Source organism: Gymnogyps californianus, chromosome 2 (assembly GCF_018139145.2).
Source record: "Gymnogyps californianus isolate 813 chromosome 2, ASM1813914v2, whole genome shotgun sequence".
Taxonomy (NCBI): domain Eukaryota; kingdom Metazoa; phylum Chordata; class Aves; order Accipitriformes; family Cathartidae; genus Gymnogyps; species Gymnogyps californianus.
Window position 1 is genome coordinate 22,192,033 of NC_059472.1, and position 27,922 is coordinate 22,219,954.

Genomic DNA, 27,922 nt, shown 5'->3' on the forward strand with positions numbered 1-27,922 from the left:
GCAAAGGCTTTAAAAAAATCCTTTTGTATGGAAGATGTTAAGCAACACTTATGGCTATTACATATGTCATATTTCTGCAAGAGAAGCCTTCAGCCTAGAAGGCCTAGTTGAATTCCAGCATAGTTTTCTGATCACCTTAGTATCTTCGGTAAAAAGCTACGTCTATCCCACTGGAAGAGAAGTGGAGCATTTCCCAGTAAAAGAACTCGGTTACAGGTACCTTGTGAAATGTGAAGCTTTTATTTTTTTTATATAAACTTAAAATAGAAGGCTTATAATAAAATCTCACCTAAAGAAGTTTCTAGGTTTTATACAATTTATGTCATCTTTCATCCAGATTTTAGAAGTTTTAAATAAGCTAAAGAGAAAAGATTTATTCAACTATGTCATTATTAATATTAGCAACTTCAACAGTCTGAAGTTTTGTCAAGTCATATAACAACAGTTAAGAAGACAGAACAAAACTATAAATACATTTACAGATGTCTGAGAATCCCGTTGAATTCCTTTTGGATAAAAGAAAAATAATATATTGTACTGTAATAAGTATAATGCAGTATATTTGTCAGCTGGAATAATCAAGATCTAGTCCACTGCCTTAAGGTCACTTGTTTACTTTATTATTTAAAAACAAACAAACAAAGACACCAGCGTAAAGACAACTGATTTTATAACTCTGTATGGAACAAAGTTTTTTTGCCTCTGACAAATCTAAATCTATTTCATCCTTCTTTTGTAGTAACAGTACCAAGGAATAGGATTGGAACTACAGATACCCTCCACCAACTACCAAGTTATCTGTTTATATCAAAAGGGTCAAACTCCACTGCAATACACAGCATTGTGCCAGTATATCAGACAGGCAAATGGCCATAAAAGATTACAGGGCCAATTCTTACGACTACCCAAAGCAGACGATGACTTCAGAAATCAGAGCATGTGTATACTTGGAAGAAAAGCCACATTTCTGGAGCCATATGCTGTCTTACCAATGTCCATCAAATTTTGTACAGTGGATTCATTCAATAGTGACATTTTCTTTCATTGTGACATTTTGTACCTGTGAAAACAATTATTTCACTACAGCCACGATATGTTTCTTCCTCTCTGACACAAATGGCATAGATCCTGGTTTGCTGTGCTTACGACGATTCAGTTCCCTAGAAACAAAAGACAGAAAAATGAAGTTCAGTAGTCAGCACAAAGATTTAACAAATACTAGCTTCCTCCTTCAGCTACTAATGGAGATATCCTACAATTTAAAAAAAAAAAAAAAAAATTAAGAATCGCTCTGCTTTTATTAATCAAAAGCCACGTACTTCCTCCTTTGAGAAGGATTGGCCCTTTGGAAAAAAAAAACACCTTTAAAATTGGCTAATTTAGAAAAGTTTCAAATCAAGCCTTTTCTTGGGAGCTCAGCTTACTTGGTTTTCATGTCAACAGGATTTGCTGCTCAAGTTTGTAGAGTCTTTCAGCTGAGAAAGACAACTAAAACCCACCACTTTTTGGTTTTACCGTTAATTTAATGGCTACAGCAAAGAATGCCACCTTCTGCTCCTAGAAATTCCAACATGGCAATGATCCAGGTGATGGAAAACACTCATCCTGGAGTCTGGTATTAAAAAAAAACCCAAAAACCCACAAAAAAACCAAAACAAAACCACTGTTTCCACTGCAATATTGCATCATGTCATGCTTAACAGAGCATTGTGGCTCCTTCCAACATGGTATTTGCTCCCTTTTTTCTTCAGTGTACTTTTGGGAAGCAGCCAGCCCTCACTGACACTGGCACTTGTCTGCCTTTTCCTTATAATCAAAGGTTAATCAATCCAGTAGTTCACAATCGCTTATTCAGATGTTTATGAACAAGCTCATACTTGTTCCTCCCACACACTGTAGCTCTATCACTCCCATACATTGCTGCTACAGCACCGCAGTGATGCATTTTATTAAGATCAAGAGAAAACAAAGCCAGAAGAAGACGACATACTTTCGCCGACGAGCTTCTCTCATGATACGTTGCTCCTTGATTTGGCAAAATATACTTTTAGGCAAGTGACGGTGTTGAGCTATGCGTCTGATCTGTGGGTGATACTGGAACTTCTCCTTCAGCTTCTGATTGTAATTCATAGCTGCCTTCTCTCGTGGTGCAAGCTATGAGGAAAACACCACAGATAAGCATGTTATAAAAGAGCAGGGATTTAACTATCATGATTTTCTCTACAAAACAAAATTTTAACTTTTAATTCAAATGGCTTCCTTCTAGCAAATGGCTGTAACCACAGGAACTTCAGAATTAGGGTAGGTAAGTATTAAAAACCTAGAATTTCAACAATACCCCAATGGTCAAACACAAAACATTATCACAGTTTCAAAGTTCAGTGAAGTAACTGAATTTACTCCCTGAAAAATCAGATTTTAGTGTGCTGTAGAGAAAAAGGAGAGAATAGCTGACAGTAAAACCTCTTTGATCAGCCTGCCTGCTTTCCTAACCTCTGCTGATGATCAACTTTTGCTGTGAAACAAAGTTTTGCAGGCGTTTTAATCACTAGCCAGTGTAAGTACAAATGCTATAAATGAATTGTCTTCATGAACAGCTTTACAGACAGCTCCTTAGGTGGCCTAAATCTTACCCAGCGCCTTGATCCATTAGGAAGCACAGTGCACGTATCAGATTTCAAATATTAGGTTGACTATATGGCACACAGGGAGTTCCAACTTTCATCACACAGCTAAAAATATCTTAGTATCACAAACACATGAAATACAGGTGAGCTACTGTTACCACAAAATACTTTAATTTTATCCATGTTTAAAATTATGTCTGAGCCACCATTAACAACACTGAAAGTGAGAAATGCCTTTTCCTGACAGCTAACCTACAGAAGATGTTTGGGGTTTTTTTTCAACTAGTCATGTTTCCTTGGGTCCTAACACTTATTTATCAAAAGGAAAAAATGTGTGTGCTGTGTTTTTGTTTAAAGCATGCATTGCTTCATGAGGAATATCATTCTCTATGTATTTTGGATTTGCTCAGATCTCTGGGAATTTCAGCTGCATTTCAGTCTAGTGAGCTTTCATATAAACAGAAAATCTGTTAATATTAAATATTAACAGAGGATAATCCTACCATCTTCTTCCTACCATCCCACCCAAAATACACTCTATAACTCCAATATTCAGACATCTTAAAACTCTTCATATTTTCAAACAAGCAGTGGCACAAGTCTTTTGCCCTCCCACATTTATTTCATCCACTACTACCTGCACCTAAAGTATTAAAAGCAAAGCAATAGTTCAGACCACTTCTATTTATTCAGCTTTGCAAATGACTCAGTTTCACTAATTTCTTACTTTCTCAAGAAAAAACAGAACCTGAGTTTCAGACACTAACAAAACAAAAAAAAAAAAGCAGTAACAAACCCAACAACTATTACATGCACAAAAATCTGGAAATTCCACCTACATTATTATGAAACATGCTTTTTTCCCCTTTGAAATCAGCAATTGGCTATTTCTTCTCCACTCTGGAAGTCACTTTTAGAAGTGACTTCTGTTGGAATATTTCATGAATTCTGAAAACATAAATATCATACTCAGATAATTTTGGTCCGAAATACCATTAATGGTCTGAAAGCAAGTATTAATAAAATATATGGCAAAGGAGTTTCTCCTTTGGGACAATAAAGAAACCAAGTACCAGATGCAGAGTTGCTCATCACTCAGAAAATTCTTATTCAGGCATCAGAGATACATAATGCTCTTAACCTCTGTTTCTCCACACTCTCTTATTCATAAAAAACCAAATCCTTTTGCTTTACTTACATTTATCATGACCTCTCAAATTGCAAGCGACTAAATTTTACGATCTTAACCCACTAAAACTACACCCCACCCCACCCTTTACTGAAATTCCTTCTAGTGAGCCAGCCTGAATAGCTGGTTCACTCTCAATAAATCCCAGGTGTTCCCACTCTGCAGAAAACTGCCAACATAATCCAAATTAAAGAGCTTTTATTTTAATTAAATGCAATGATTTTCCTTTAATTTAAGAAGAGCAAATTGCTGCCGATTTAGTATAACCTTGATGATTCTACAGACAAGAGGTGAATCTGTAAATTAAAGATACATCCAGGATATCTTATTTAAAAAATTAATATAGATTAAAGAGGTGGTTATATTTGAGTGATTCCATTTTTATGTATAATGTGGTATATAGAAAGGCACATAGCTGGTGACTTTCCGTCCAACTACCGAATGCCAATGCCCCATATATCAGGCTGTGCTAAGTGCACCCTCATCTACATGATGGTAAAAGAAAATTCTGCAGTAATAACAAGTTTCTGTCTGTGTATGAGAGATAGCAGATAGCTAAGAAAGCAGACTGCAATAGTGCACTGAATTCCAACCTCTCTTGCAAGTCATTTTACAAAGGTCAACGTAAACAGCTGAAGAGAACAGCATCACTTCCCATTCTGGGAGAAGATGATTTAGTAGGATTAGAGATTTTGTTTATAGGGACTAGAACACTCTACAATATAATAAATTAGGATTTATATGACATCATGAGTGGAAGACATGCTTAAAGATGACATGACCCTTTTTTCATACATTTCAAAAGTGAATGTGCAACTTCCTTCCCACAAGAGGGAAACAGAAATTATGTGGCAGAAAGACAGCTGATTTGTGCCATTACCACAGCAGTACTTCACAGCAAATATCTAGAGTGAAAAAGGGGGAAAAAGAACTCTAAAATGCAACCAAGTAGTCAGCAATAGGAAAATGTGTCCTCGAGTAAAGTGCCTATGCCTCTCTCCTCCCTCCAGATGATCGAGGCTGGTTATTTTTCCCATCTAAGCAGAAGGAAGGTAAGCATTTTTGCAGAGCCCTGATTGAAGAGCTAAAACCACCTTTAATAAAATTCTCCTTTTAAAAACGGCTGTATTTGTACTGTTTAGTATTTAAAACTCCACACTATGAGACTCCTGTAATTCAGCATGAGAATATGAAATGGCTGTTTATCTATCCTGTCCAGGTTGCCCTTCTAAGTTAGGGCAGACAGAGCACAGACGCAACATATTTTTAGAATGCAAACATATCCCAGCAGTTTTCTACACCATAGCTTGTCTTTATTTAATTTTTTTCCATTGCTCTGCTGAAAACACCTTTCTAAATGTATTGCCGTAAAGTTTATTCCTCATTGTTTCCTTGGACCAAAAACTTACAGCTTCTTTACATCTAAATGGATGACCAGAAAAAGGTAATGTAGATGTTAAGAGCACAAAATCACAGCTAAAGGGATGAAGTTACATGTGCATTGAATCACAAACCCAAAACCACTACGAAAAGAATGCTATGTCACACTACATCTGGTACTGCTTGTTATCAGCCTTATCTCACAAAATGGAACTGTATACTAGAAACAGACTGAAAGGATATACAACTACTTAGACAGTTTTGATGCACTCCTGCTAACGCACTTTGCTAGATCAAAACCAAGACTTGTAACTGTGTCCTGGTTTCGGCTAGGACAGAGTTAATTTTCTTCCTAGTAGCTGGTATAGTGCTGTGTTTTGGATTTAGTATAGGAATAATGTTGATAACACACTGATGTTTTTAGTTGTTGCTAAGTAGCATTTATACTAAGTCAAGGATTTTTCAGCTTCTCGTGCCCAGCCAGCAAGAAGGCTGGAGGGGCACAAGAAGCTGGGAGGGAACACCGCCAGGACAGCTGACCCAAACTGGCCAAAGCGATATTCCATACCATATGACATCATGCCCAGTATATAAACTGGGGGGAGTTGGCTGGGAGGGGTGGATCGCTATTCGGGCATTGGTCAGCGGGTGGTGAGCAATTGCATTGTGCATCACTTGTCTTTCTTGGGTTATATTTCACTCTCTTTTCGTTATCTTCCTTTTCATTACCATTACTATTATTATAATATTTTATTTTTTATTTCAATTATTAAACTGTTCTTACCTCAACCCACGCTTTTTACTTGTTTTCGATTCTCCTCCCCATTCCACTGGGGTTGGGGAGGAGGGAGTGAGTGGCTGTATGGTGCTTAGTTGCTGGCTGGAGTTAAACCACAACGAACTGCACTTTCTCCTATCTTTTTCAGTCCTTACTCAAAAGCTGTTATTTCTGCATCACGTAAGAAAGCAGCAAACCTATGCTCCACTACTGTTACACTCACTCCTCACACTAGTTTTACACTTACTGAAATACAAATCATTCCCAAGCAGAAAGTTTTCTTCTGCAATTGTCCAGTGCTCTGTTCTAATTCCTAACTACTTTGGAAATGTAACAGAACCAAATTTTGCAGCTGTTACTCACAGAAGTAATGTTACTAAGCATTTACACTCTAAGAACTGCAGGTGTAGATTTTTTTATGGGTCAACAGATTGAAGAACAATACAGCTTTTTTAAGTTTTACTGATGTTTCACTGCTTTCACTACAATTCAAAAGCCCAAAATCTATCCCTTTCTTTGTATTAATTAGATTAATTCTACTCTATTAACTGAAATCTACTCTATTACTGCTGCTTTTCCAGCCTTTTCACTCAGACGAGGCTCTATTTTCCTCAAAAGCCAAAGTCATTTACCTTTTCAGAAATCCCAAACCTCTCCAAGAGCACAGGTACAAAAGCCTCAAACATACTTAACATCATATTTTATGTACAGTATTTGAACAGTCTGGAGTATCTCGAAAGTCTTGTTTAACTAAGTCTTTTGCTTCTGGACATGCAGAGCTAGATGTTTACTGCTTTAAAAATAACACCTGTTAAGTCCTATTTAATAATAATTATTTATTATGTAATCAGCTTTTATTAAAAAAACCTAAACGTTGCAAATTATTTTAAAGCAACGTCTGCAGTAGCTTCAACAAAGAGATTTGGGGTTTGTCACCCCTATATAAAACCCATGCAGACTTAATTGTCAGTGGAGTGGAGACACAGCATGCCTCTGGCTCCTCCAGAGACGTCTATTCTTACTTTAATGTTTCACTGATTTTGAATAATGAGTGCGATGCCAAATACATTAAAAACCAAAAGAAACATGCATGTCAGAACTGATGACTGCTAGGGTAGCCACAGTTCAGAAAGTGCAACTTTCCAACTAGATAAATGTTCATCAGTCACAACGTAAGTACTATATATTCACTATAACTTCCCTGGAACCCAGTGAAAAACAAGTAAGACTAAGTACTCACAAAAGAAAAAAAACCAACACATTTGATTACCATTTTTCTTTCTCTTTCAGGATGCTGGTTTCCATGCATCCCCACCCCAAAAATATCCATCTTAAAATACAATGTATTACAAGATGTTAGCATTCTATCAGAAATACAGCGACCTTTGGATGAGTCATTCAATCAAATCTTCTCAGCGAAGAAAAACAGCAGACCAAGCAACTAAGCATTTAAGACATATTCTGACACTTCCGACAGAATTACTAAATGTTCAGCTTTGAATAGTCAAAATGTTCAAAAAATAGCCACAGACTATGGAAGAACTGGACATTTATAAAATGAGCAAGCATATGTCTATGAAGATAAGAACACCAATCCTCTAAAAAAGAAGGAGCAGGTACTACAGAAAACAGTGGAACCTGATAAATAGCCATTAACAGTTGCAACGTTAAGAATCACAGGAACTACCAGGTTGGATCGAACAAGGACTGGCACAGTTGCCTGAATCCAAGCAACATTTCCAAGGTATATCTAAGAACGTGATAAGCCATAAAGATTCCACTCTTAAGTCCTATTAGCAACAATTACTCTCTAAACATCTGAAAAATAAAATTTCATAGTGCTTCTAAAAAAAATTTTTTTAACAACAAGTAACTGTCCCAAGCTGCTATAGTTATCCAATATCCAAATTCTGTGTCTCGCCAAATTCAAGGCTTCAACAGCATCATGCTTGAACACATGGGGAGATATGGGGATGTGCAACATTATCTCTTCTTATTGTAACATAATTCTGCACAAGTTCATTAGCGTCATCCATGTGACATGAGAGCAGTTTTTCTACATAATTCACTATGTCCCTTGTAAGTTCTTCCTATATTTCTAAGTAATTTTGCTTTAAGATGTCTTTTGATGTTGCAAGGTTTTTTTTTTAAGATAGGATGATAAGTTTTGTATTCTAAATGATGGGATGACTTTCATTTCTGATAGTAAAAAAAACCAAAACAAAACCAACAAACAAACAAACAAACAAAAAAAAATCAAACAAAAAACCACATGCCACTTGACCTGTGTGTTATAGATAGCTATTGACTTAGTTCTCTTGGGAGCTGATAGCCAAAGAGCTTTGACAGACATGCTTACAAACCCTTGCACGCATGCATTCTAGAAAAGCTGCATTTGTATAGTCCCACAACAGCAGAACCGAATGATACGCGCAGCCTCCAAGAGGCATGTCAAGCAGCAACACTGTACTTAGACAAAAAAAAAAAAAAAAAAAAAAAAAAAAAAAAAGGACAGGCTATTTTATGTAAGATTCACTGTCAGGTTAAGGAACACAAGTATTAATGTGCAGACCATATCCAATACCCAATAGTCATAATCGGTAGTGCCTTTTTTAGGCCCATCCATGGCCAGTTTTCACTGATGCAAATACTACAGAAAAGAGCAGAATGTCATTTACCACTCTACAGTTTGGATACTTAAACAATAGCTAAGTTGTCCTTTTGGTACGTAGTATTTCTATGATGCAGGACTAGCTGGGTTTGCCTATTACTTCCCAGAGCCAAGTATCCTTACTCTTTTATAAGAAAAGGAGCCAATGCCATCTAGTAGTCAATAGAGTGAATTTCTGTTCACACCTGAAAATATTAGGAATCATTCTATATGAAAACAGTATTTTCAACATTCTTTTTACCCACTTGTCCTTCACACAAAGGGCACAGAGTAAAGCTGCACATCAAAAATACCACACAATTCTGTTATAGAACAGCATCTTAGAGAGAGACAGCATGCTCTCTCACTAAGAATATAGTGAATAAAGAGAGAAAAATTTCAGTTAATACTGTAAAATCAGGTGAGAAGGGCATTGCCATGAGCATATGATATGGCAATAGGAAAACAGATAATATTTCTGCCCAACACCACATTGTCTAAGCAAATTCAACAAAAAAGTTAAATCAAAAAGTAAAGTCTATAATGAGGTTTGCGGAGTTCTTGGAATTAGCAAGTATGGGACTGATACTTAAATGTTTGACTGAAGTACTACATGGGAAAATTCCAAGAATCAATTCAGAACAGGAAAAAAAAAAAACTAGCATCCTCAACAAAAAAGAAGGGTTATTCCATTAAAGAAATTCAACTTAAATAGTAGCTTGTAACCACAAATACTGTACAGGCTACAAAGTTGGGGGGGGTTTATCTATAGCTCTACAGCAAAGATGAGAAAAATAATAGGACTTCCAAGTACCTATGGTGGGCCATGGCTAAAGACATACATGTTGTTTTAGCTGTGCTACTGCATATCCAGTGCTCCACAGCGCACAACAGTCCATGAATTATCCCATTCCGCATTGCAGCCCTAAGTACTCCTACCACTCCCATTCACATGCCACCTCTCCCAGCTCTGCTCCCCTTCCCTCCTATGCAGATACTGTAACTTGATGGAGCTTCAGGTAACCACAAGCAGCCCTAGACATAACTATGCAATAGATCCATTCTCTTAACTGGACAATATTCTTCCCTGAATTACAGCTTCCCTTTCCTCCCCACTCAATCTTTCACAAGATCAAGTAGAAATTCCCCCAAGCTTTATTTGACAGCTATGCTGATGGGCTCAGAAAAAGCAATGTAAGCACCTCCAAAATACAGTAACAATATAAAGCTACGTAAAGGGATTACTCCCAGCGGACAAAGTGTCAAATTAATTCTTCAGAGTCATTCAATACTTTAATACAACTGTGCCGATGAATATATGCAAGTGGTAACCGTAATAGAACATTTTGGCTTTGTCTATACATAAACATTTGAACAAGTGTAACTGAAAAGACATGTATTTAATTAGACTGATGTCTGTTCCTACTAGGAACACTTCAACCAAACTGACTTACATTGAATTAAATGGACTTCAGGCACCACACTAGTCTGCCCACTTGGTATCCGAGAGTTACATAGGTCAATGACAATCTCAGTTATGCACCAGTGCAAATGGTCTATTTTACAATGCATATGCTCATCACGGTATGAACTGCACATGAACGAGTGGCATGCCAGTCAAAATTTTTAAAAGCAGTAATCCTGAGCTTCAGTAGAATGACTTACATATGGCAAACCAGAATTTATTGCTTTTTCTCTAGTGCAAAGGGATGAATTCTCACCTGTAGCACCCAGGTAAAAAAACTCTAATCTAGTGTAGTTAGAACTGATGACTATTGTTAACATTAAACACGACAAAAAAAGTCACCTTGTATAGCAATAACAAGGCATATAATTTCATTATTATTATAAGCTGCAGTAAATGCAATGAGCTATACTGCGCATGTCAGTTTTCAAATTAAATACAAATGTCAAACTACAATTTTACATTTTCCCTTTAGAAACAAGTTTTTGGAAGTTGAATAGGCTAACCAGTTGTAATAACAACAAAAAACCCCAAACATCTTGTCTTGTGACAACAAAAAGAAAAATGCAACTCTTACCACTCCCAGTTTTTCAGAAGCATTAGCTTTCCACAGACGAATATTCATCTCATCTGAGCCACACAGAATATACTTGTTATCTGAAGTCCATTTTACAGTGATGACGTGCTGCATTCGTTTTGTATGATATACCTCCCTAAAGCAAAAAGAAACATTTTTAAATGATCTATCATCTCTTTTCCCACCAACATTACCTTTCAAATAGCAGAAAGCATTCTGTTAAAGGAAAAATTTAGTTTTTACTTTTTGTTGTTTTTTTTTTTTTTTAAATCTGACTTTTTTTAAACACTGTGCTGATCTCAAATCTATGGAGAGAGAGATTCAAATAAAGTGTGATGGTTAGACTGATAAAGGACCACCTAGAATAAGATGCTTTTAAAATAAGTGCTTTCATAGAAATTACAGTAAATAGCTAAAGACTAACTCTTTTTGCAAAACATGCCATGGGTATACAGTATGACATGCATACTGTTCCCAAAATAATTTTCATTAACATGCTGTTACACTGATCAGGCATTACAGAATGGGACTACAGAAGAATGGGTGCCAAAGAATCTGACACCACCATTATGAACAGGAAAGAGAACAGTAAGTAAACACCTCCAGCTGTCCATTTATGACATGGCAATGGACTGGCTACTCTTCATTGTGATTTCCCTCCTATCCCCAATGATAAGTGGACTTCCTTATCATTGTCTCAAGGACTCCTAGGAAAAATTTTAAAACCCTAAAAACTCAAAAGTCTCCACTCCTGCAAAAAAGAACTCAACAAGAAATATCAGCTAGTAAAAAAGTACTCAGAACAGCTGTGTGCCTATTAAAGCGTAAACTACATTTAATTTCTGCCCATCAGACTCCTGCTCAACAAGTGCTGGCATCTGTTGAAAAATGTTTCTACATGTTACATTTAAACCAATATTTAAATGAAACTTTTATCTAATTTTCATTAAGTAGGTACTAAACAGGCTGAACAATATAATTCGTAAAGTTATTCTTTTATTTCTGCTATAAAAATATAGGACTAAATACACTTTTCTGGCAATTTTAATTATTTATTAGCATTCAAAGGTGAGGAATAAGTAAGGCCTACTTATTGTCCACTAATACTCCTTTGCTATATCAGTCACGCACTACAGCTCATAGACCATTCTCTCTTCTACTCAGTTATTTTTACAAGTAAAATCCAAGTAGTAACGGAAAGGGAATATGGAAACACCACCTATTCAAGTGTCGTGGAAAAACTAGACCGGGGTTGAGCTGGAGGGGTTGTGAGAAAAACAGAAGTAATCAATATATGACCCTAAATAAGCTTTAATGAGCTTAACCACCTCTTGTAATTCACACTCAAGTAATGCTCTACAAGAACAACCATGTGGAAGACCGAGCACGAGTACCTTCAGAAAACATTCATACTTTCAGAAAACATTAATCAGCTTTTTACTGATGTTGATGTTTAACAGCGTGTGTGCACATATGCATTTTCGTAAGCATTTCTATGTTTACTTCATTTTACTATTTGGCTCAATAACACAGCTTTTCTTCACCCACCTTTGGGGAACTAAGTACTTTTCCTTTCCTTATTCTGAATTTTCAGCCTTTGCCTCTCCTGTTGCTGCCATCACAAGTTATTAAATATCATTCTCAGGGAAAGGAAAAACACAAAAACATGGCCAAATAACCTGATCTGTCATTTAAAAAATTCGCACAGACATCTGGTTCTGTTTACCAAGAATTTACTAAATTTAATCAACTTCATAATAAATCTTATTTCTTATGGCTAATCAATTTCCTAATCTAAATTTTCATTTTAAAATAAAATAGAAAGCAATGGAAGTTAGGAGTTTTTAAGTTTGGTGGGAGATCAAAAGTCAAAACTGGAATACTGTCAGGATCCCTGTTTACAGATGCTCCTAACTGCCCTCTCAGTTTTCCAAGTGGGATCAGATCTTCCATTTGGAGACTCTTCTCCATTCCATGGGATTAATGTGAACGGTGCAATTCTGAAAAAGCCCAGCTTCTAAAGAATTTTAAGTGTCAGCTTATATGAAGCTTAGTTCTTCATTTGTAAGGCTTCTCCTCACTAGGTTTATGGCCACCACCCAGAGGAGGAAAAAAAGGGGGGACAAAGAGGAAAATTCCTTCCACAGGCCTTGGCAACAATCTGCTGTAATGCGGAATAAAGCCTTTTACTGTTGCATTATGGGGTGTGCAAACTCTCCCCAATGATGTGCTTTAACTTTGCATATCACCACTTTTGTGAACATTATTATTCCATAGAAAGGAAAATCTGTAGAACACAGGAGCTGCTAACCATATTGTTTAATAATACAAAGAATTAAAAAAACCAAAACAAACCCACAAAGGAACTACAATACCTAATTACATTTAAAATATTATTGCAAGACAGGAAGAAAATAAAAACTACCTGTAGATTACATTTAAAAGGAAAATGTAAACAGCCCCTCTCAATCTTTAATGCAGTATAGGAGCATACAAACAGTTACATTGAATAATACATACATAACTGCCTCAATCAATAATAAAAATATACTCCTCCCCCAATCAATATTTCAACATTTCCATCCCCCAAACCACCTAGAACTTGACCTAGTAGCAACTTTTTGGGGGGCCGAGGTTGGAGAGAGGCAGGCAACTAGAAGTAAAATAAAGTTAAGAATAAAGAAAAAAGAGGAAGAACTGACAGGGAATAATGAAGGTAGGTTTATGAAGAACAAATGATAGCAGACAGATCTGATAACTTGCTTCAATTTTCATCAAACTGGAAAGGAGGGGGGGGGGGGGGGGAAAGGAAAAAAAAAACCACCAACAGAGACACAGTAGATCCAATCTGAACTTCAGCAAAATATTTAATACACTGCCTTATGAAATCTTACATGAAAAACTAATTCAAAGTGAATTGTATTCAAAGCATTGTCACATGAATCAAAACCTGGTTAACAAAATATGAACAAAAGGTAATAAGCGTACTGAAACAGATCACAAGTGTCCCAAACTGATCCTCAGGAATTCATACAACAGTGCTTTTCAAGCAACGTCTTTAGCAATCATCCATATAGGATGAACACAGTCCCTAGAAAACCAAATGCTACAATGTTGTAAGACACTGCAAACTTAAGTGGTGATAGACACAGTACAAAGTGACCTAAAAGCATTAAAGATACATAAAGAGGAAAATAAGATGGGATTCATCTTGGTAAAATACAAATGAGTACACCCAAGAACAATAATCCACTGTAATTTTAATCCAAAACTGCATTAAGTCCTGCTATCCGTTAAGTAGAAGCTCTGCTCTAATACATATTCCAGCATTATCTGTCAACTACACAACCTGTCAACCTCGTTATATACAGAATAAGATTTCAATATTCACAGAAAGTGACTGCTCCAATGAAGATGTTAATGAATGAACTAAGAATTTTGAGGACTAGGGAGAGAGGTCACTGGAATGAATGACAGCAAGAAAGGAAGGTGTAAAATCACTCACCTGCTGTGACCTTTGTCTACAGGAAAAATGCGGACAGACTTATCAAAGCTGGCAGAGACAAATTCTTTCCCAGTGGGTGAATAATCCACATCAAGAACAGCAGACACGTGATCCATATGCACCGTCACAGGTGATTCAAGATAGCGCATATCAAAAGTATATAAGCTTTAAAATAAATACATCAACAGCTTAGTATCTTAACAACTCCTAAATAAATAGTACATTTTTGCTGAACAGCTACTTTAATCATACATAAACCACGCTTAAGGATAGATCCACATTGCAGCAGGAACTCTTTAAAGCTGCTCATAACACATGAAAAGAAAGAAAGATGCATTGTTTAGGGCTTGAAAAAAGTTTATTAACCAGAGGCTTTAGTTATTGGATCAGACCTAGGTTTCTTGCTCACTGTCAAAGAACAGATAGTCTCCAATATTCCCTTCATCATCTGTTCATGGGTCACTGACCAAACCTATTTCTCCAACCACGACACTGTCCTCCTTTACTCCATCTTCAGATGTAAGTATATAACCTGAACCTGGACAAGCATCTCTGAATCATTACAGCAAGCCTATCAACCCTGCAAGGTTTCTAAATATTTCCATATTGGGAACTCCTAGTAATCCAGAGTCTACTGTGAAGTTCCCGTTTGGTTGGCACCCTTTCCTACTGCCTAATTGTCTTTAGGCCAGACAATGTAGGAGTTCAAGGAAAGCTTGGTCCTTCAACACATGGAGATACTACTTCAGCAGAGCACACTATCCGTAGAAGATAAACACACAGCTGCTGGACCACAGCTGGTTTACTCTTAAGCACTTCAAAGCTCCGGTGAGGTCCACCTGTACTCCCTTTGAATCAACAAGCCCACTGATACATAGCAAGGCGTAGTAACTGAGTAGATCATTAATTTGCCTAGTGCCAATAAGCAAAGGTGCTTTACAGACAAAGCATTTAATGAAACCTGCTTAAGATACACTATTTAGTAGAACTACTATATTAAAAATCTGTAATTTAGCAGGTTTCTCACCCTCCTTGCTGCAGATGAATGCATAACTGGAATTAACTCGATGTCTCTTATTCAATAGTTTACTGGCAACTATTGCTTTTTCCTTCTAAATTCCCCAAGAAAAAGTATGCTAGCATCATATTCAAAACCGCTACTCCGTATAATCAGCTAACACTTGCATGTGTGTTGCTGATACATGCATTTGCCATTGCGCTTATGCTAACTGCTTTAGTTTGCAAGAGGAGAGTTGCCCCTGACAGTAACAGCCACCATTTTTAGTTTAGCAAGGGGAAGGAGAAAGAAAGAAAAAAAAAAAAAAAAAAGAGAAAAAAAGACATATAAACAAACAGATTAGGTAGCCTGGTAGCCTTACCATACCATAACCAAAGTAGGTGAAAACCAGTACATTAGATACAACACCCACTTTCAAGGTCTGGGCCAGATTCCATTTCCTTGGAAAAACAGCCTTAAGATAAGTGATAAAATTTCTATGTTCTAGAAGAAAACAGTGATCTATTGTTAGATCACTGACTTCCTGGAAAAGAAGATATGGAGCACATTTTGCAGTGGCCTAGTTTTGAAGAGACAGCTTTTTCAATATCAGATTAGCTGTTCGCATGAATAGTATTGTTCAAAAGTAAAAACTCCTCTGAGACATTGAAAGGATAAGTATTGCAGTCTCCAGAACTGTTTCACTAAAGATTAATTTTTTTTTTTTAAGAAATGTTCTCATCAAAATAGCTGATCAGTACAATATATCCAGCTTCACAAGAGCTGGCAAGAAAATAAACACTTATATTGCTTCAGACTGGGCCAATAGTACTTATTTTCCAGGTCCCACTGCAAGTTACACTTGCATTGGTTCAGTTGCATTTTTTCTGTTACACTTTTCCCCCCCACCCCCAGGTACTGAAATACAGAGAAAGAGGCAGTCTACTATCAATTCTTTTTTTTTTTTTAAATCAGTGAGCCTATTAATTCTCTAGGTTTACTTAAGTGATTCAAATTCAGAGTTTAAGTACTTTTTTAAGAATTTATTTTAGCATGATGATAAATCACCAAGATACAAATTAAAAACATAACATGATCAGGATTATCAAAAAGCAAGGTCACACTTACTTGTAGTCTTCATTTGCTGCAGTAAAAACGAAAGCTTCCATGGGGTTCCAACACAGTGTATTTGTTCTCATGTTCAAGATAACCTGAAAGATATTTACACATTGCTACCTTGTTACAGGCAGTAAAATACTCGCTATAGTTCAAAACTTCCTATACCACTGGAGACAAGCACTTTCTAGATACAAGATTTCTAGATTCTAGATATGGCAGAGGAATAGTGACATGACAGAACGTTTCCTTAGCAGTGTTAGAATTGGAACTCAAGAACTTCCTGTCCCTCATCATATGCTCACTGCTTTGTGCTATACGGCAATTAAATTTTCTTCTGTAAGTCATCCTAGAAGCAAATTCTTCTAAGTGGTCATTTAACATGTAAACCACGTAAACATGGTCAACATGTAAACCTGGAATTTCTCAAAAATTTCACTTCTCCATCATATTTACAGGAATCTTCAGTTAAGTAATCTATAAACGCGCCTAATTAAATGGTTATTTCAAGGGATATAGTCATTAATTGACGCTGTGAACCAGCATTTGCAAAGCTATTATAACACTTTGATGTTCTCCCAGTTATTACTATCCCTTCATTATCTTATCTCTGAAATTGCAGTTCATGAATTGTCCAGGACAGTTGCCATTTCTTGTTGAAGTGCCAAGCACAATGTATGTAGAAGTTACTGTGTTGTAATCTACTCACCACTATCACTGTATTAGCAGTGAATCATTTGCTACACATTCATAAGATTTCCTTGCTGCTAGTAAGCGTATGGCTACAAAGAGGACAGTTTGCCTTGAAGTGGGAGGAAGGCAGCTGATGACAGCCTAATAAGACCCTTCTACTTAGCTAACAGTGGACTAGACAACAGGCATTAAGAAGCTATGTCGGATGCCCCCACCTTTGAGGGCAGCTGTGGCTGTAAAAGCTGGGCCCCTGCGGGAGAAGGGAAGGCAAGGAGAAGGTCATCTGACACTCCGTACAACACAACAGCTTTGGCTTCTGCTGAGTTTTGGAGGAGCTTTCAACCATCATACTTAAAAATAAATCCCATACAGTACGCCTGACACAAAGTAGATGTATAATTACAGTGCAACTTTTTAACAAACTGAACAGCTCTAAACAGGATCTTCCACAATACTCCAGGCCAGCCATAATTCTACTTGAAAATCCTGAAATTTGCGTGTTTAACGCTATGGTACTCCAAACTCATTTTTGTTCTCAGCTTACTATACCAAACACCATAAATTTACATACATATAACAAAATATAGTTATACAATTATAACTTTTACAATAATGAACACAATCTCAAAGCAAGTTAATAGTATGACCTCTACTGAACCCCTCCCCCCAAAAAAAGATTGCAATATTATGAGTGTGTGCATATTCTTGTAACTCTCATTCTCCATAGGTCCTCATTTCCTAGGTGACATTATCCTGTTCAATATGAAGTCTGCGCTGCAAAATAGTGCTTATTTTCAGAAACTACATGCATCCAGAACTGAATGTAACCATCAGACATCTAAAGCGATCTCTACTTTAAAAAGTGACTTTACTGAACGGATAGGCCACTGAAAAGCCCTATGTTTACGGTAATGTGACAACTAGAATTTGTTCAGATTTCACTATTGTTCCTCTAGTTATAAACCTTGCACATATCTGGGAAGCTAATAATCAAGGAGGGTTCTTTATTCTTCCCTGTCCAAGTTTTTCAGCCACTGCAAAATGAGTACACGATTAATGTTAACACATTATATGTATAATAAATATTTTAAATCATGCCACAAAATAACTCTAACATTGCTGAAAAATCTAGCTCTTTTTCAAAAGGGGTCAGGTTTGGTCAAAGTCCATGCTCCACACCTTGCTTCAATATTTTTTCACCCAAATTTACAAGCATTCAGTTCATTTCAGCAGTGGCATTTGGAATTAAAATAGTGCATAAGAAAAGGATTCTCTGTACAGTTCTAGCATTATATTCAGTAACAACTGTGTAAGGCAACCTGAGCTGGAAGTGATTTAAGTTGCTGTAAATACGTTAATAAGGGCATTTCAGAACTACCTAAACCTGTAGCAGAGCCATCTTCTGACACTTTTTTTTAATCAATTGTAGATACACTTAGTCATTTAATAAGAAAAAGTCCTTATTAAGACAAGTCAAAGTTGTGAAGTCCCTGAAGACTTGGCTATCTTGGTTTATCTATTTTAACCGTGAGCACTTGCTTACAAAGAGTATCAGCCCGGAGATTTTGAGACTACTTTAACACAAAACTAGATCACCCATATAATGAATCTGTCCTCCTTTACCACCTACAAGGTATTTGGTTGAGGTGAACAGCTAAGAATGTTACAAGCAACAGACAATACAGTTCCTGTCAGCTGTTTAAATGCTAAAGTCTATCTTTAAAACACCCTAAGCTTTCCTGTGATCCCACAGGTTGCACAAGAATGACTTTTAAAGTGTACCAACCTCTATTAAAACATCTTCCCCTTGTCATGCAACAGGAGTGCTTCCCTTCATCTTTTCCCAGCTTTTTTAGAGTAGTTCTTACTTTGCACTTAGACAGCATCTCACCATCTTATCCATCCCTCTTTGAAACTTAAGACTTTGAAACTCACAGACAGGACAAATGGGCAAGAGAGCTACTGCTTCATGATGTGGAAAGTTGAACTCCTATTTCCATTAAGGAAGGGAATCCCACCAAGTTCCAAACTCAGGGCAGTGTGTGAGCTGCTTCGCTGATCAAACACCAGGAACACAGCAGTGCTAGAAGCCAGTGCCCATAGATCGGTAAGGTACCTCTAATAAGCAGCACCCTTCTCTTGGGAGTTACAGAGCTCTTAGCTCTCAATGCAGAAACGGACACTCAACCTGCCTCTCCACAGGACAATCACGCCTATCCCAGCAGGAAACCCAGTACTGCATCCACAGATGCAAGGCAGTATTCATTAGTGTTTTATTCCTACAGCAGGAAATGCACCTAAGCATGCTGTTTACAACATGAGATACACATATATACATATGTGCACACACGTGTATATATGCGCATGTATGTATACTTTTATATATTTAGCATATATGCATATGTAAAATTCTGTTAGATTCGAACTTGGTTCACAAAGGCTCAAACTACATCCTTTTAACTTGTAACTGCAGATCTACAGCACTGGCTGTGTTCATTTTCACATTCAGGTCTCCAACTGGCATCACTGATGATTTTTTATAAGCACTGTCTCAGTGGCCCAAATGAAACTTCATTAAAAATTGGTGGGGCACAGGGAGAGAAAGAAATACTGTTATGCCAACAACATTCCTATTTCATAACTGAGTACCATTATAGTGTTCTAGTGTATATCAGACCAGTGTCATTGCAGACAGTACATAACATACCAGAAGGATACTGAGTGTAAATTCACAAGCCAGAATATTGTATTTCAAGAAGAAAATTGTTAAGATAGTTCTGGGGCTCAAAACTACTGAACTTGATCAAGGTTAATATGTGTGTATGAATTACTGGCTTCTTGTTTTAAATAAATACTTATATTCCCTTAAAGATAAATAGGAATCTTCATGTCATTGGTAAATTCCACATATAAATACAATTTTGATTCCACTGCAAAGGATTTCTGAATGTTTATACTAGGTGCATAGGGGAGGGTTTATCTCCGTGCAAAAGAAAAACACCTTTCCAAATGCAGAGCAAGGCTCTCCAATGGTGGAAAGGAAATGCCTTACAAGTTACCTCATTTCCTTCCGGCAAGGAGGAGGGGAAAAAAAATTTAAAAAAAAAAAAAAAAAAAAAATCACACACACAGAGACAGAGTGCAATATAGGAACATAAAGTTCTTATTGTGAAATTGCTGTCAGGTCAGGCACTTTATCAAAAATTACAACAGAGTGAGCATGACAGCCCGTTTGAATGCAGAAAAGGGCCCTTCTAACTCTGCATTGTTTAAATCCCAGCATTAATTCAAACTCAGTTAAAAGACTCAAAAGTAGATGATGAAAACTCAGTGAACTCACAGTTCAGAGCTTCTCCTTCTCTGTTGTCATCAACAGTTACAGACTATTTACATATTCAGTATGATTATTAGTGCCATAAGCTTCTGCTAAAAAGAAAAAGATTACCTTCTTTAATGGAGTTGATTTTCTCATATCATATAGCACAATATTTCTGTCAGAAGCACAGCTTCCCAAAAGGTATGTCTAAAATTAAAAAAAAAAAAAAAATTAAAAAAAAAAACCACAAAACAGTGCGCATGGTCTTCTAAACACTTCTAGAGTATGATTAACAGCTTAGATTAGGTATCTAATCTATTTCACAAAGCTGGTAGTCAAATAGTTCCTTTTTCAGTCAAGGAAATACATTCATTGTTCTTTCTCTGCAGCTAATTATTCAGCACAAATATTTTAAATAGCTTTCCCTGTAAGCTTCAGAATCCACCCAGTCCTCTCTACTTCACAAGTAACAACCAATTCCTCATAAACACTTCATTTACGAACACAGCCCAACCAAGAAGTATATAGGAACTGCTGTAGAAGATCAAATGCAATTGTTTTGCCATGGAGAGGGGGAGACGTCTTGGTCACAAGGAGTACAGTACTGCAACAGATGAGAGCTCCACAGCCACATAATTGCTACATTGTATGATTGAGGTACAGGATATGTATTGCCATGGGCAGAATGGAGACCATCCTACTTTTCTCTCTCCTCTCCCCCACTAACAGAGACAAAACATAAAAACATGAAAATATATGGTACTATATTCCAAAGCAATATAGCCATAAAAATATATGTATACATCCCCCTAAATATTATGTTAAAACACATATCAAAATCTAAATTTGGAAAAAGCCGTTAAAGATGGTGTTAATAGAGTTTAGATCTTATACTGATCAAGAACAATATTGATTTCCAATATACAACAGAAACATTACCTCAATGGGATTAAATTTTACACTGCTTATGCTATCAAAACCCCATGTCAGAGAACACATGGGACTTGTCCTTTGCTCATCCCAGATGTCCACTTGATGGCCACAGGTGGCAAAAACAGCTTCCTTCCAGTGGTGATCAATTCCTGTATAGACTGTCTTTTAAAAAAAACGACAAAAAAACCCAAAACAAAAACAATTTACAAAACCAATCATATACATAAATATGCAAGTATGTTGTTACAAAAAAGATCAATAAATCATTGCATATCGAGTCTGCCATGTTTTTATTCATTTATATTACTGAAAACCAAGTCACCACTGCTACCAGAAACTAAATCTTATCAGATGTACCCTTACACAATAGACTAGCTTTCTGTGTACTCACTTAATGTGCATGCATGCATTTCTTGTTAATTTACAATGGAGTCAGCATTAGAAACCCATTTACAAAGTCCTGGCTGACTTGAGAGCAAATGGAAATTTTAAGGGTACAACTACAAATTTCAATGGGGACCTGAACAGATTCCATAGACATTACAGTAATCAAGGAGTTTCAAACTATCTATTTACAAAAAGTGTTTAATGTTGTTCTTAAAATAAGCTTAACAAAAATTGGAAGTGCTGAAGTATATATTTTTAGTCTGCTTTTGTCAAAAAGAAAGACGTAAAGTTAAAATTTTGTATTGAACGGCTGCGAGGTATTGGCATAAAAAGAAAGTTATTTAATGCAGACTAAGCACTGACAACACACGTCTGAAGAGAAAGAGACTACAGAAAGATCTGACCAGTTCGCAGGAAAGGAATGATTAGTAGAGACAGATCTAAGCAATCTGTGATGGCATTTGAGATATTCCCTTCTGGTTACATGTAAAATAAATGTAATAAAAACGAAGATACTTTAAAAGTGCCATTATAAAATTTGATGCCATCACTTTACAACCCATTATGATAGGAGGTGATATCAAACTATTTCTCTCTCCTCCAAAAGCTAGATAAGAATTGGTTCAAACTTAATTCAAAAGAAGAGATGTGGGAAAATCAAAACTTAGATTACTACCTTTCCAAGAATTGTATGAATAGGTTCTTCTTCTTCTCCATATTCCGGGCTCTCCATTTTCCATTGCTTCACAGTTTTGTCATCTCCAACCTGCAAATATTGGAGAAAGCATGTACAGTTTTACGTAAATATATTGTTTATTTTACTAGATGTGCTTTGCAATTAAGTACAGGCAGCCTTTCAAAAGAGAATCATCTATGACACACACAGAAGTAAAGTGCTCTCTCCTGCCTATTCACTGTTCCCTTTTATACCTCCAAGCTGAAGATTAGTTCTCCTTGTCATAATATTTCGCTAGAAACTGAGAAGGTACATGTACATCATCCGGCTGGAATGGAGTTAACATTCTCCATAGCAGCCCATATGGCACTGCGTTTTGGATTTGTGGCTAAAACAGTGCTGATAAGGCACCAGTGTCTTCACTACCGCTGAACAGTGCTTGCACAGTGTCAAGGCATTTTTTCCTCCCCCACTCTGTCAGTCATCATCCCTGCCTCCCCCATCAGTGAATAGGCTAAGTGTGGGCAACAGACTGGGAGGGGACACAGGCACAACAGACGACCCGAACTGGCCAAAGGAGTATTCCATACCATATAACATCACGCTCAGCAATAAAAACTGGGGTAGTGGAAGAAGAAAGGGGAGGCGGGCGCTGGCTTCCCAAGTGGCTGCTGCTCAGAGACTGTCTCAGGATCTGTCTGCTTGTGAAAGGAGATGACTGATTTCCTGCTTGTCACTGTTTCCACAACCACCACCACCTCTCCTTCACCTATTCAACCGTCTTTATCCCAATCCATGAATCTTTTCCAGTTTTCAAAAGTGATACTTCCAGGGTCAAATAGGAAAAAGGTGAGCTGGAATGATGACTATTTTTTTAGGCTACATTTTGTGATTCTTAATCAAATGGCACCTTAAACTGCAAATTATCTTCTGGAAGTCATTTTGATGAGCATGTAAACAGTTAAAGGCACTTTCCACCTCAGTTGCTCCAGTTGCCTGTCTCTAACGCTATGCTACCTCTTGCACTATGCCAGCACAAGCTTTTGTTTGCATGGCTGTGCAGTGACCTGGATCAGGCAAAGTGGCCAAAAAAATGTTAGCTATACAAGTTTAACTTCCTCTCCTGACAGCACTACTATTGTTTCTTCTTCCCCTCTCCCAATTTTCAGGCAGAGGGATTATCAAAAGGAGATTCTAATTTGGAGTCACTTAGAATTTTTTGCTATGACTTCCCCTACATCCTAACTACTGTCCTCATGACCCGGTATATACTTCAGAAAGGATAAATATATAGTAGTGAAAATACCTCTTCTATGCACAGCTCAAAAGAAGCAAAACCTCAGGACACTCTAGTCTTCAAAACCAATTTTTTTTATTGTACCATCTTAGAATTGTTTTAACGCAAACAGGAATACATACTATTTCCAGACGGTTTACATGCAACTGAATCAGTTGTGGTTGATATAAGTTAATAAAGCTTAATTAACACAGAACCATCTTGACTTAATCAGCTTAATCATAGTATATGCAAATGGTTACTTTTTTAAGTATTTGTATGTCTTTCAATGAACATAATCTATCTACTACTTTAACGAAAACTAGTTTACTCAAGTTTTAACTACATGACCATCCATTAGCAATTTTCTGGTATTTATCCCTTCCATAGTCTTGAATAACATCCAAACCACAGCATCAAAAAAAATTTCATCAGAAATAGAATTGTCAGGTTCACTGACAAATTTAATAGATGTATTCATACAATATTTAAATATTGTATGGCAGAGAGTAAGTTGCTCACTGGAAAACAGATGGTGAACAGGCACTTTGTACTGCCATACTGTACTAATGAGACACATTATACTTACAGTAAAGAATGATGTACCACAGAAACGAGCACACATGCCTCGAACAAAGCCTTCATGGGCTTGTATAGTACGAATACACTGTCGTTTGGTCAAGTTCCAAATTTTAACCTGTTAAAAACAGAAAAGTATTCTGTTGTTATTTAAGTTTTCTCCAGCCCACAACTGCAGTTCATAATTCAAGTACAAGAGATCACACATGTTGTAACAAAATGGCATAGCTGGCTTGAACACTGGCCAGATTTTACAATGTTAAAACTACTTAATTATTCCCTTCTTGAAAAAAAAAATTGTAAAAGTGCGGCTCTTTCCTTCTTACCCCTTCCCCCACCCAAGCTGTGTACTTACCGTATTTTTGCATTCCTCTATTTTTGAACTAGAATTCTTGCTAAAAGACAGCAGCAGTGATAATTTTAGCAAAAAATACCCCTCTGAAGAGAAAAGCACAAAGAAATAGCCTTTGGAACCAACAGAATGTTTACAGTCCAGTTGCTGTACTACATTTTATATAGATGTCCACCTCTCACAGAGGTTTCGGTTTGAAAGCATTTGGGCCCATTTAAAACACAAAGAAATGGAGATCAGTTTTTATATTTGTATGTATTTAAAGTACCCAGTACTTTACTCACTCTATCAGTGGATAAGAAATCTGTCCAACGTTTCATATAGATTTATTCCCCTCCTCTCTGAAGACACTGATCTCCCTTACACTACTGCATGACATATGCACCTTCTATAAAAAGCAGAAAGCAACCAGCTACCCAGAAGACACCTTTAAAATACACAAGTACTACCAAATGAACAATGTAAGGGTGAGAGAGGACAGAGAAGACAGAAAAGACAGGCAATTTTTTTCTGCAACTGACTCCAATTAAAGTGTCCTTGCTTGCTATTTGTAATATTTATGTAAAATAATCAAACAAATACAGGGTTAGCATTTTTTAGGCAGTATGATAAATTATTATTCCAAAAAGTTTTTGTTTGTGTGCCCCTTCCCCCTAGCTCATCTGACTTCATGCAATCATCTTAATCTGCAGCAGTTTAACATCTTCAAGGTGAGGAGGGGGGTCACGTGGGCAGCAAAAAGCAATCACTATGAACTCTAAATATTAACATTCACTGCTCCATCCTGACGAACTGAATGTCACACCCTCTGCTCACAGCTGAAAGCTGCTGCCTTTCTGTGATGGGAGATTACAACCTGCAGTTTGAGAAACACTGCCCCAAACTGGGTAAGTTGCACCTTCTGAGAGAAGATAGGGTATCATGCTGAACAAAGACACAAAAGAAAGGTAAGCAGGGGGCATTTAAAAAAAAAAAAAACAAAAACCAAAACAAAACCCACCACACAAAAGAAAAAGAAAAAAGAAAAGGAAGAAAAGTACCTTGTTTGTTGTGGTTTGTAACAGCAGCTTACCTCTCCATCACAAGCTCCAGACAGCACTGTAGACAAACTCTTTGGATGTTTGGCCATGCAATTAACTCCATCTCTGTGGCCATCAAGTGAGCTAAGAAAGGGTTTTGCAAACACACGTTCTAGCTTTGTTGCATTCAGAGCTCTTGTGTACTCTCGTGGAACCTCAAATGGATGCAATGCAGGGTCATAGTTTCTTGGAACTGCAATAAGAGTAACACATACATTAGAAACCCATGGTATGTAGTGTAGTTCAAGGCACGCTGAATTCAGAAGCCCTTCTCTTTGATTTTCCTGCCATGGGAGAATTTTCTGCAACACTAAGATTTTTGCCATTCCTACTGTTTTGAAATTGGTCCGTGGGATCATTAGTATGCTCACTTAACAAGCTCGAAGTTAATAAAGTCTGAAATAACTGAAATTACTTGATGTCCTTTTCAAGGGAAGATATGAATGTACACAACAAACTGGAAGTTGTGGATATCTTGCAACTATTATTTAAAAAAAAAAAAAAACCAACAACCACAAAGCAAAAAAAAACCACCCCACCCCACAATACCAACCTCCTACCACTAAACTCTAACATACACAGAAAGGACACGGCTACATGGACATGCACAAAGAGAGGCAGCCTAGCTCTCTTCATGTTTAGTCAGCTGCAAGCCAGCCCTGGCTCAGAAATGAGACTCATTAGTTTCATTAGCTTGGTCCTCTGCTAACACTATCTGGTTTCCCAGACAGGAGTGTTTACATCCAACAAGCTTCAAGGAAGGGTGTCTCTGCACCCACCTGCACAGATATACCTTGCAATAAATTGCGACAGACAGTGGATATTGACATTGTGCTTCTGGTTTTTGTCTCTTTCATTCTATTTCATGCAAAAAGGTTGAAAAGTCAGTAGAGCAAAAGACAACGGACCACTCATTAAGAATTGATACTTAGTTCAGACTGCTGGTTTCCAAAGACTATTTGATGCATATGAAAACCTCTAAAATCTCCGATGAAATGGAGTTGAGTATCACTCTGTAATATGACAGAGAATTCAACTTAACAGCTTACACACAAATCCCGCTTAGAAAATTAAGATGCATTCAGCTACTGTCCCAGTGGGTAACTTCAATAATATTTTTCCATGTTATAAGTATATAACCACAATTAAATAACTAGAAAATGTTAGTTATGGTGCTACTTTGTACAACATAGCCACCTACCTCTCATTCAATCAAATAATGAAGCATATGCAATTTAAAATAATACAGGTCTATTATCCTGCTCAAAATAGTTTGATTTAGTGCATCCAAGATGCCCAGAGTTTTATTCCTGCTCTTTCTGACAAAGGGTGGCCATTTTACAAACTTTATTTCTGACACTAGATAAAAACTAAGCCTCATTTCTATCATGTTACAGAGGTGAAACTGCACGACTGTGTAAGATCAGTTCTACAGAGGACAAGCAGAACAGAGCGTGAAAAGTCATCATCTCACCTACCAGGCTACAGCTGCCGCATCTAAAAATGTGTAAAATCTAGAAGATTTTTGCCCATTTTAATAAGGGATATGCAAGAAGCAGAATGAGATGTACCACGAAAAAAACAGTAGTAACTGCAAAAGATTTCTAAGGGTAACCTAGGTAATGCTAAGAGCAATCTCGGAGTACCAGAACGGCGACTAACCCCCTCCAGCTCCGCACTCCAGCTCTAACGGCGTTTCCAGACCACGCTCTGGCACCCCGAGAACCCCGATTTCGGCTCCTTCCTGCCAGGCCCGGTGACAGGGCAGCGAGCGTTTTTCTCCGCACACACACCACCGCCTGGGACGGACACCCGCGGGCCCTGCCGCCGGGCAGCACGGAGCAGAAGCCGGCGGGGAAGGCCCGCACCCACGCCGAGCGCCCCAAGGCCTCGCCGGTGCCTTACGGCAGGTCACGGCCCCGCAGCACGAGGAGCGGGGGCGGGCCGCCCAGGCGCATGCGCACGGCCACCGCTACCGCCTCCTCCGCCGACGGGCCGAGCCCGGCGGCGGGAGGGAGGGCAGGCCAAGCCACGGCCCGCCAGGGGCTCCGCGGCTCGCAGCTGGCCGGCGCGCCCCCCCCCCCGGCGGCAACTCAGCAGGGCCAGCGGTCGCCCGAGCGCCTTCCCTCCCGCCGCCACCGCCGCCCTCGGCCCTGCCGGCCCACCCGCCCCCCGCTCCGGGTGCCCCGCTCACCGCGCTGCAGGTCCAGCTTGGTCTCGCGGACGTAGTCGTCGGGGTTGCGGCTCAGCACCTTGACCCGCATCCTCGCCTCCGCACACGCGGCCGCTTCCGCGCCGCCGGGAAAGGCGCCCCCGCGCTCCCACCTCCCTGCGCAGGCGCACGTGA

At 38.0% G+C, this 27,922-nt stretch overlaps 1 protein-coding gene across 1 annotated transcript; it reads right to left on the reverse strand.

The window, feature by feature from the left end:
• Window positions 1-219: 219 nt before the first annotated feature.
• Window positions 220-27,873, reverse strand: DCAF13 (DDB1 and CUL4 associated factor 13). Its single transcript, XM_050891146.1, has 11 exons — window positions 27,770-27,873; window positions 25,569-25,768; window positions 24,155-24,262; window positions 22,290-22,379; window positions 21,233-21,388; window positions 20,423-20,500; window positions 16,297-16,379; window positions 14,172-14,336; window positions 10,667-10,802; window positions 1,991-2,154; window positions 220-1,160 (listed from the first exon to the last, which is right to left on the reverse strand). Exons 1-11 carry the CDS (start codon window positions 27,837-27,839, stop codon window positions 1,073-1,075), a joined length of 1,338 nt encoding a protein of 445 aa, XP_050747103.1. The 5' UTR covers window positions 27,840-27,873; the 3' UTR covers window positions 220-1,072.
• Window positions 27,874-27,922: the final 49 nt, after the last annotated feature.

Bases quoted from the DNA above. Each gene is read 5' to 3' on its own strand.
- DCAF13 (XM_050891146.1), bottom strand. From the start codon at position 27,839: ATGCGGGTCAAGGTGCTGAGCCGCAACCCCGACGACTACGTCCGCGAG. The intron at 16,380-20,422 runs GTAATCTTTTTC...AATATCTTTCAG, and splicing joins AATCAACTCCATTAAAGAAG to GTTATCTTGAACATGAGAAC. The intron at 10,803-14,171 runs GTGAGTGATTTT...TTTTTGCTTTAG, and splicing joins GTAGACAAAGGTCACAGCAG to GGAGGTATATCATACAAAAC.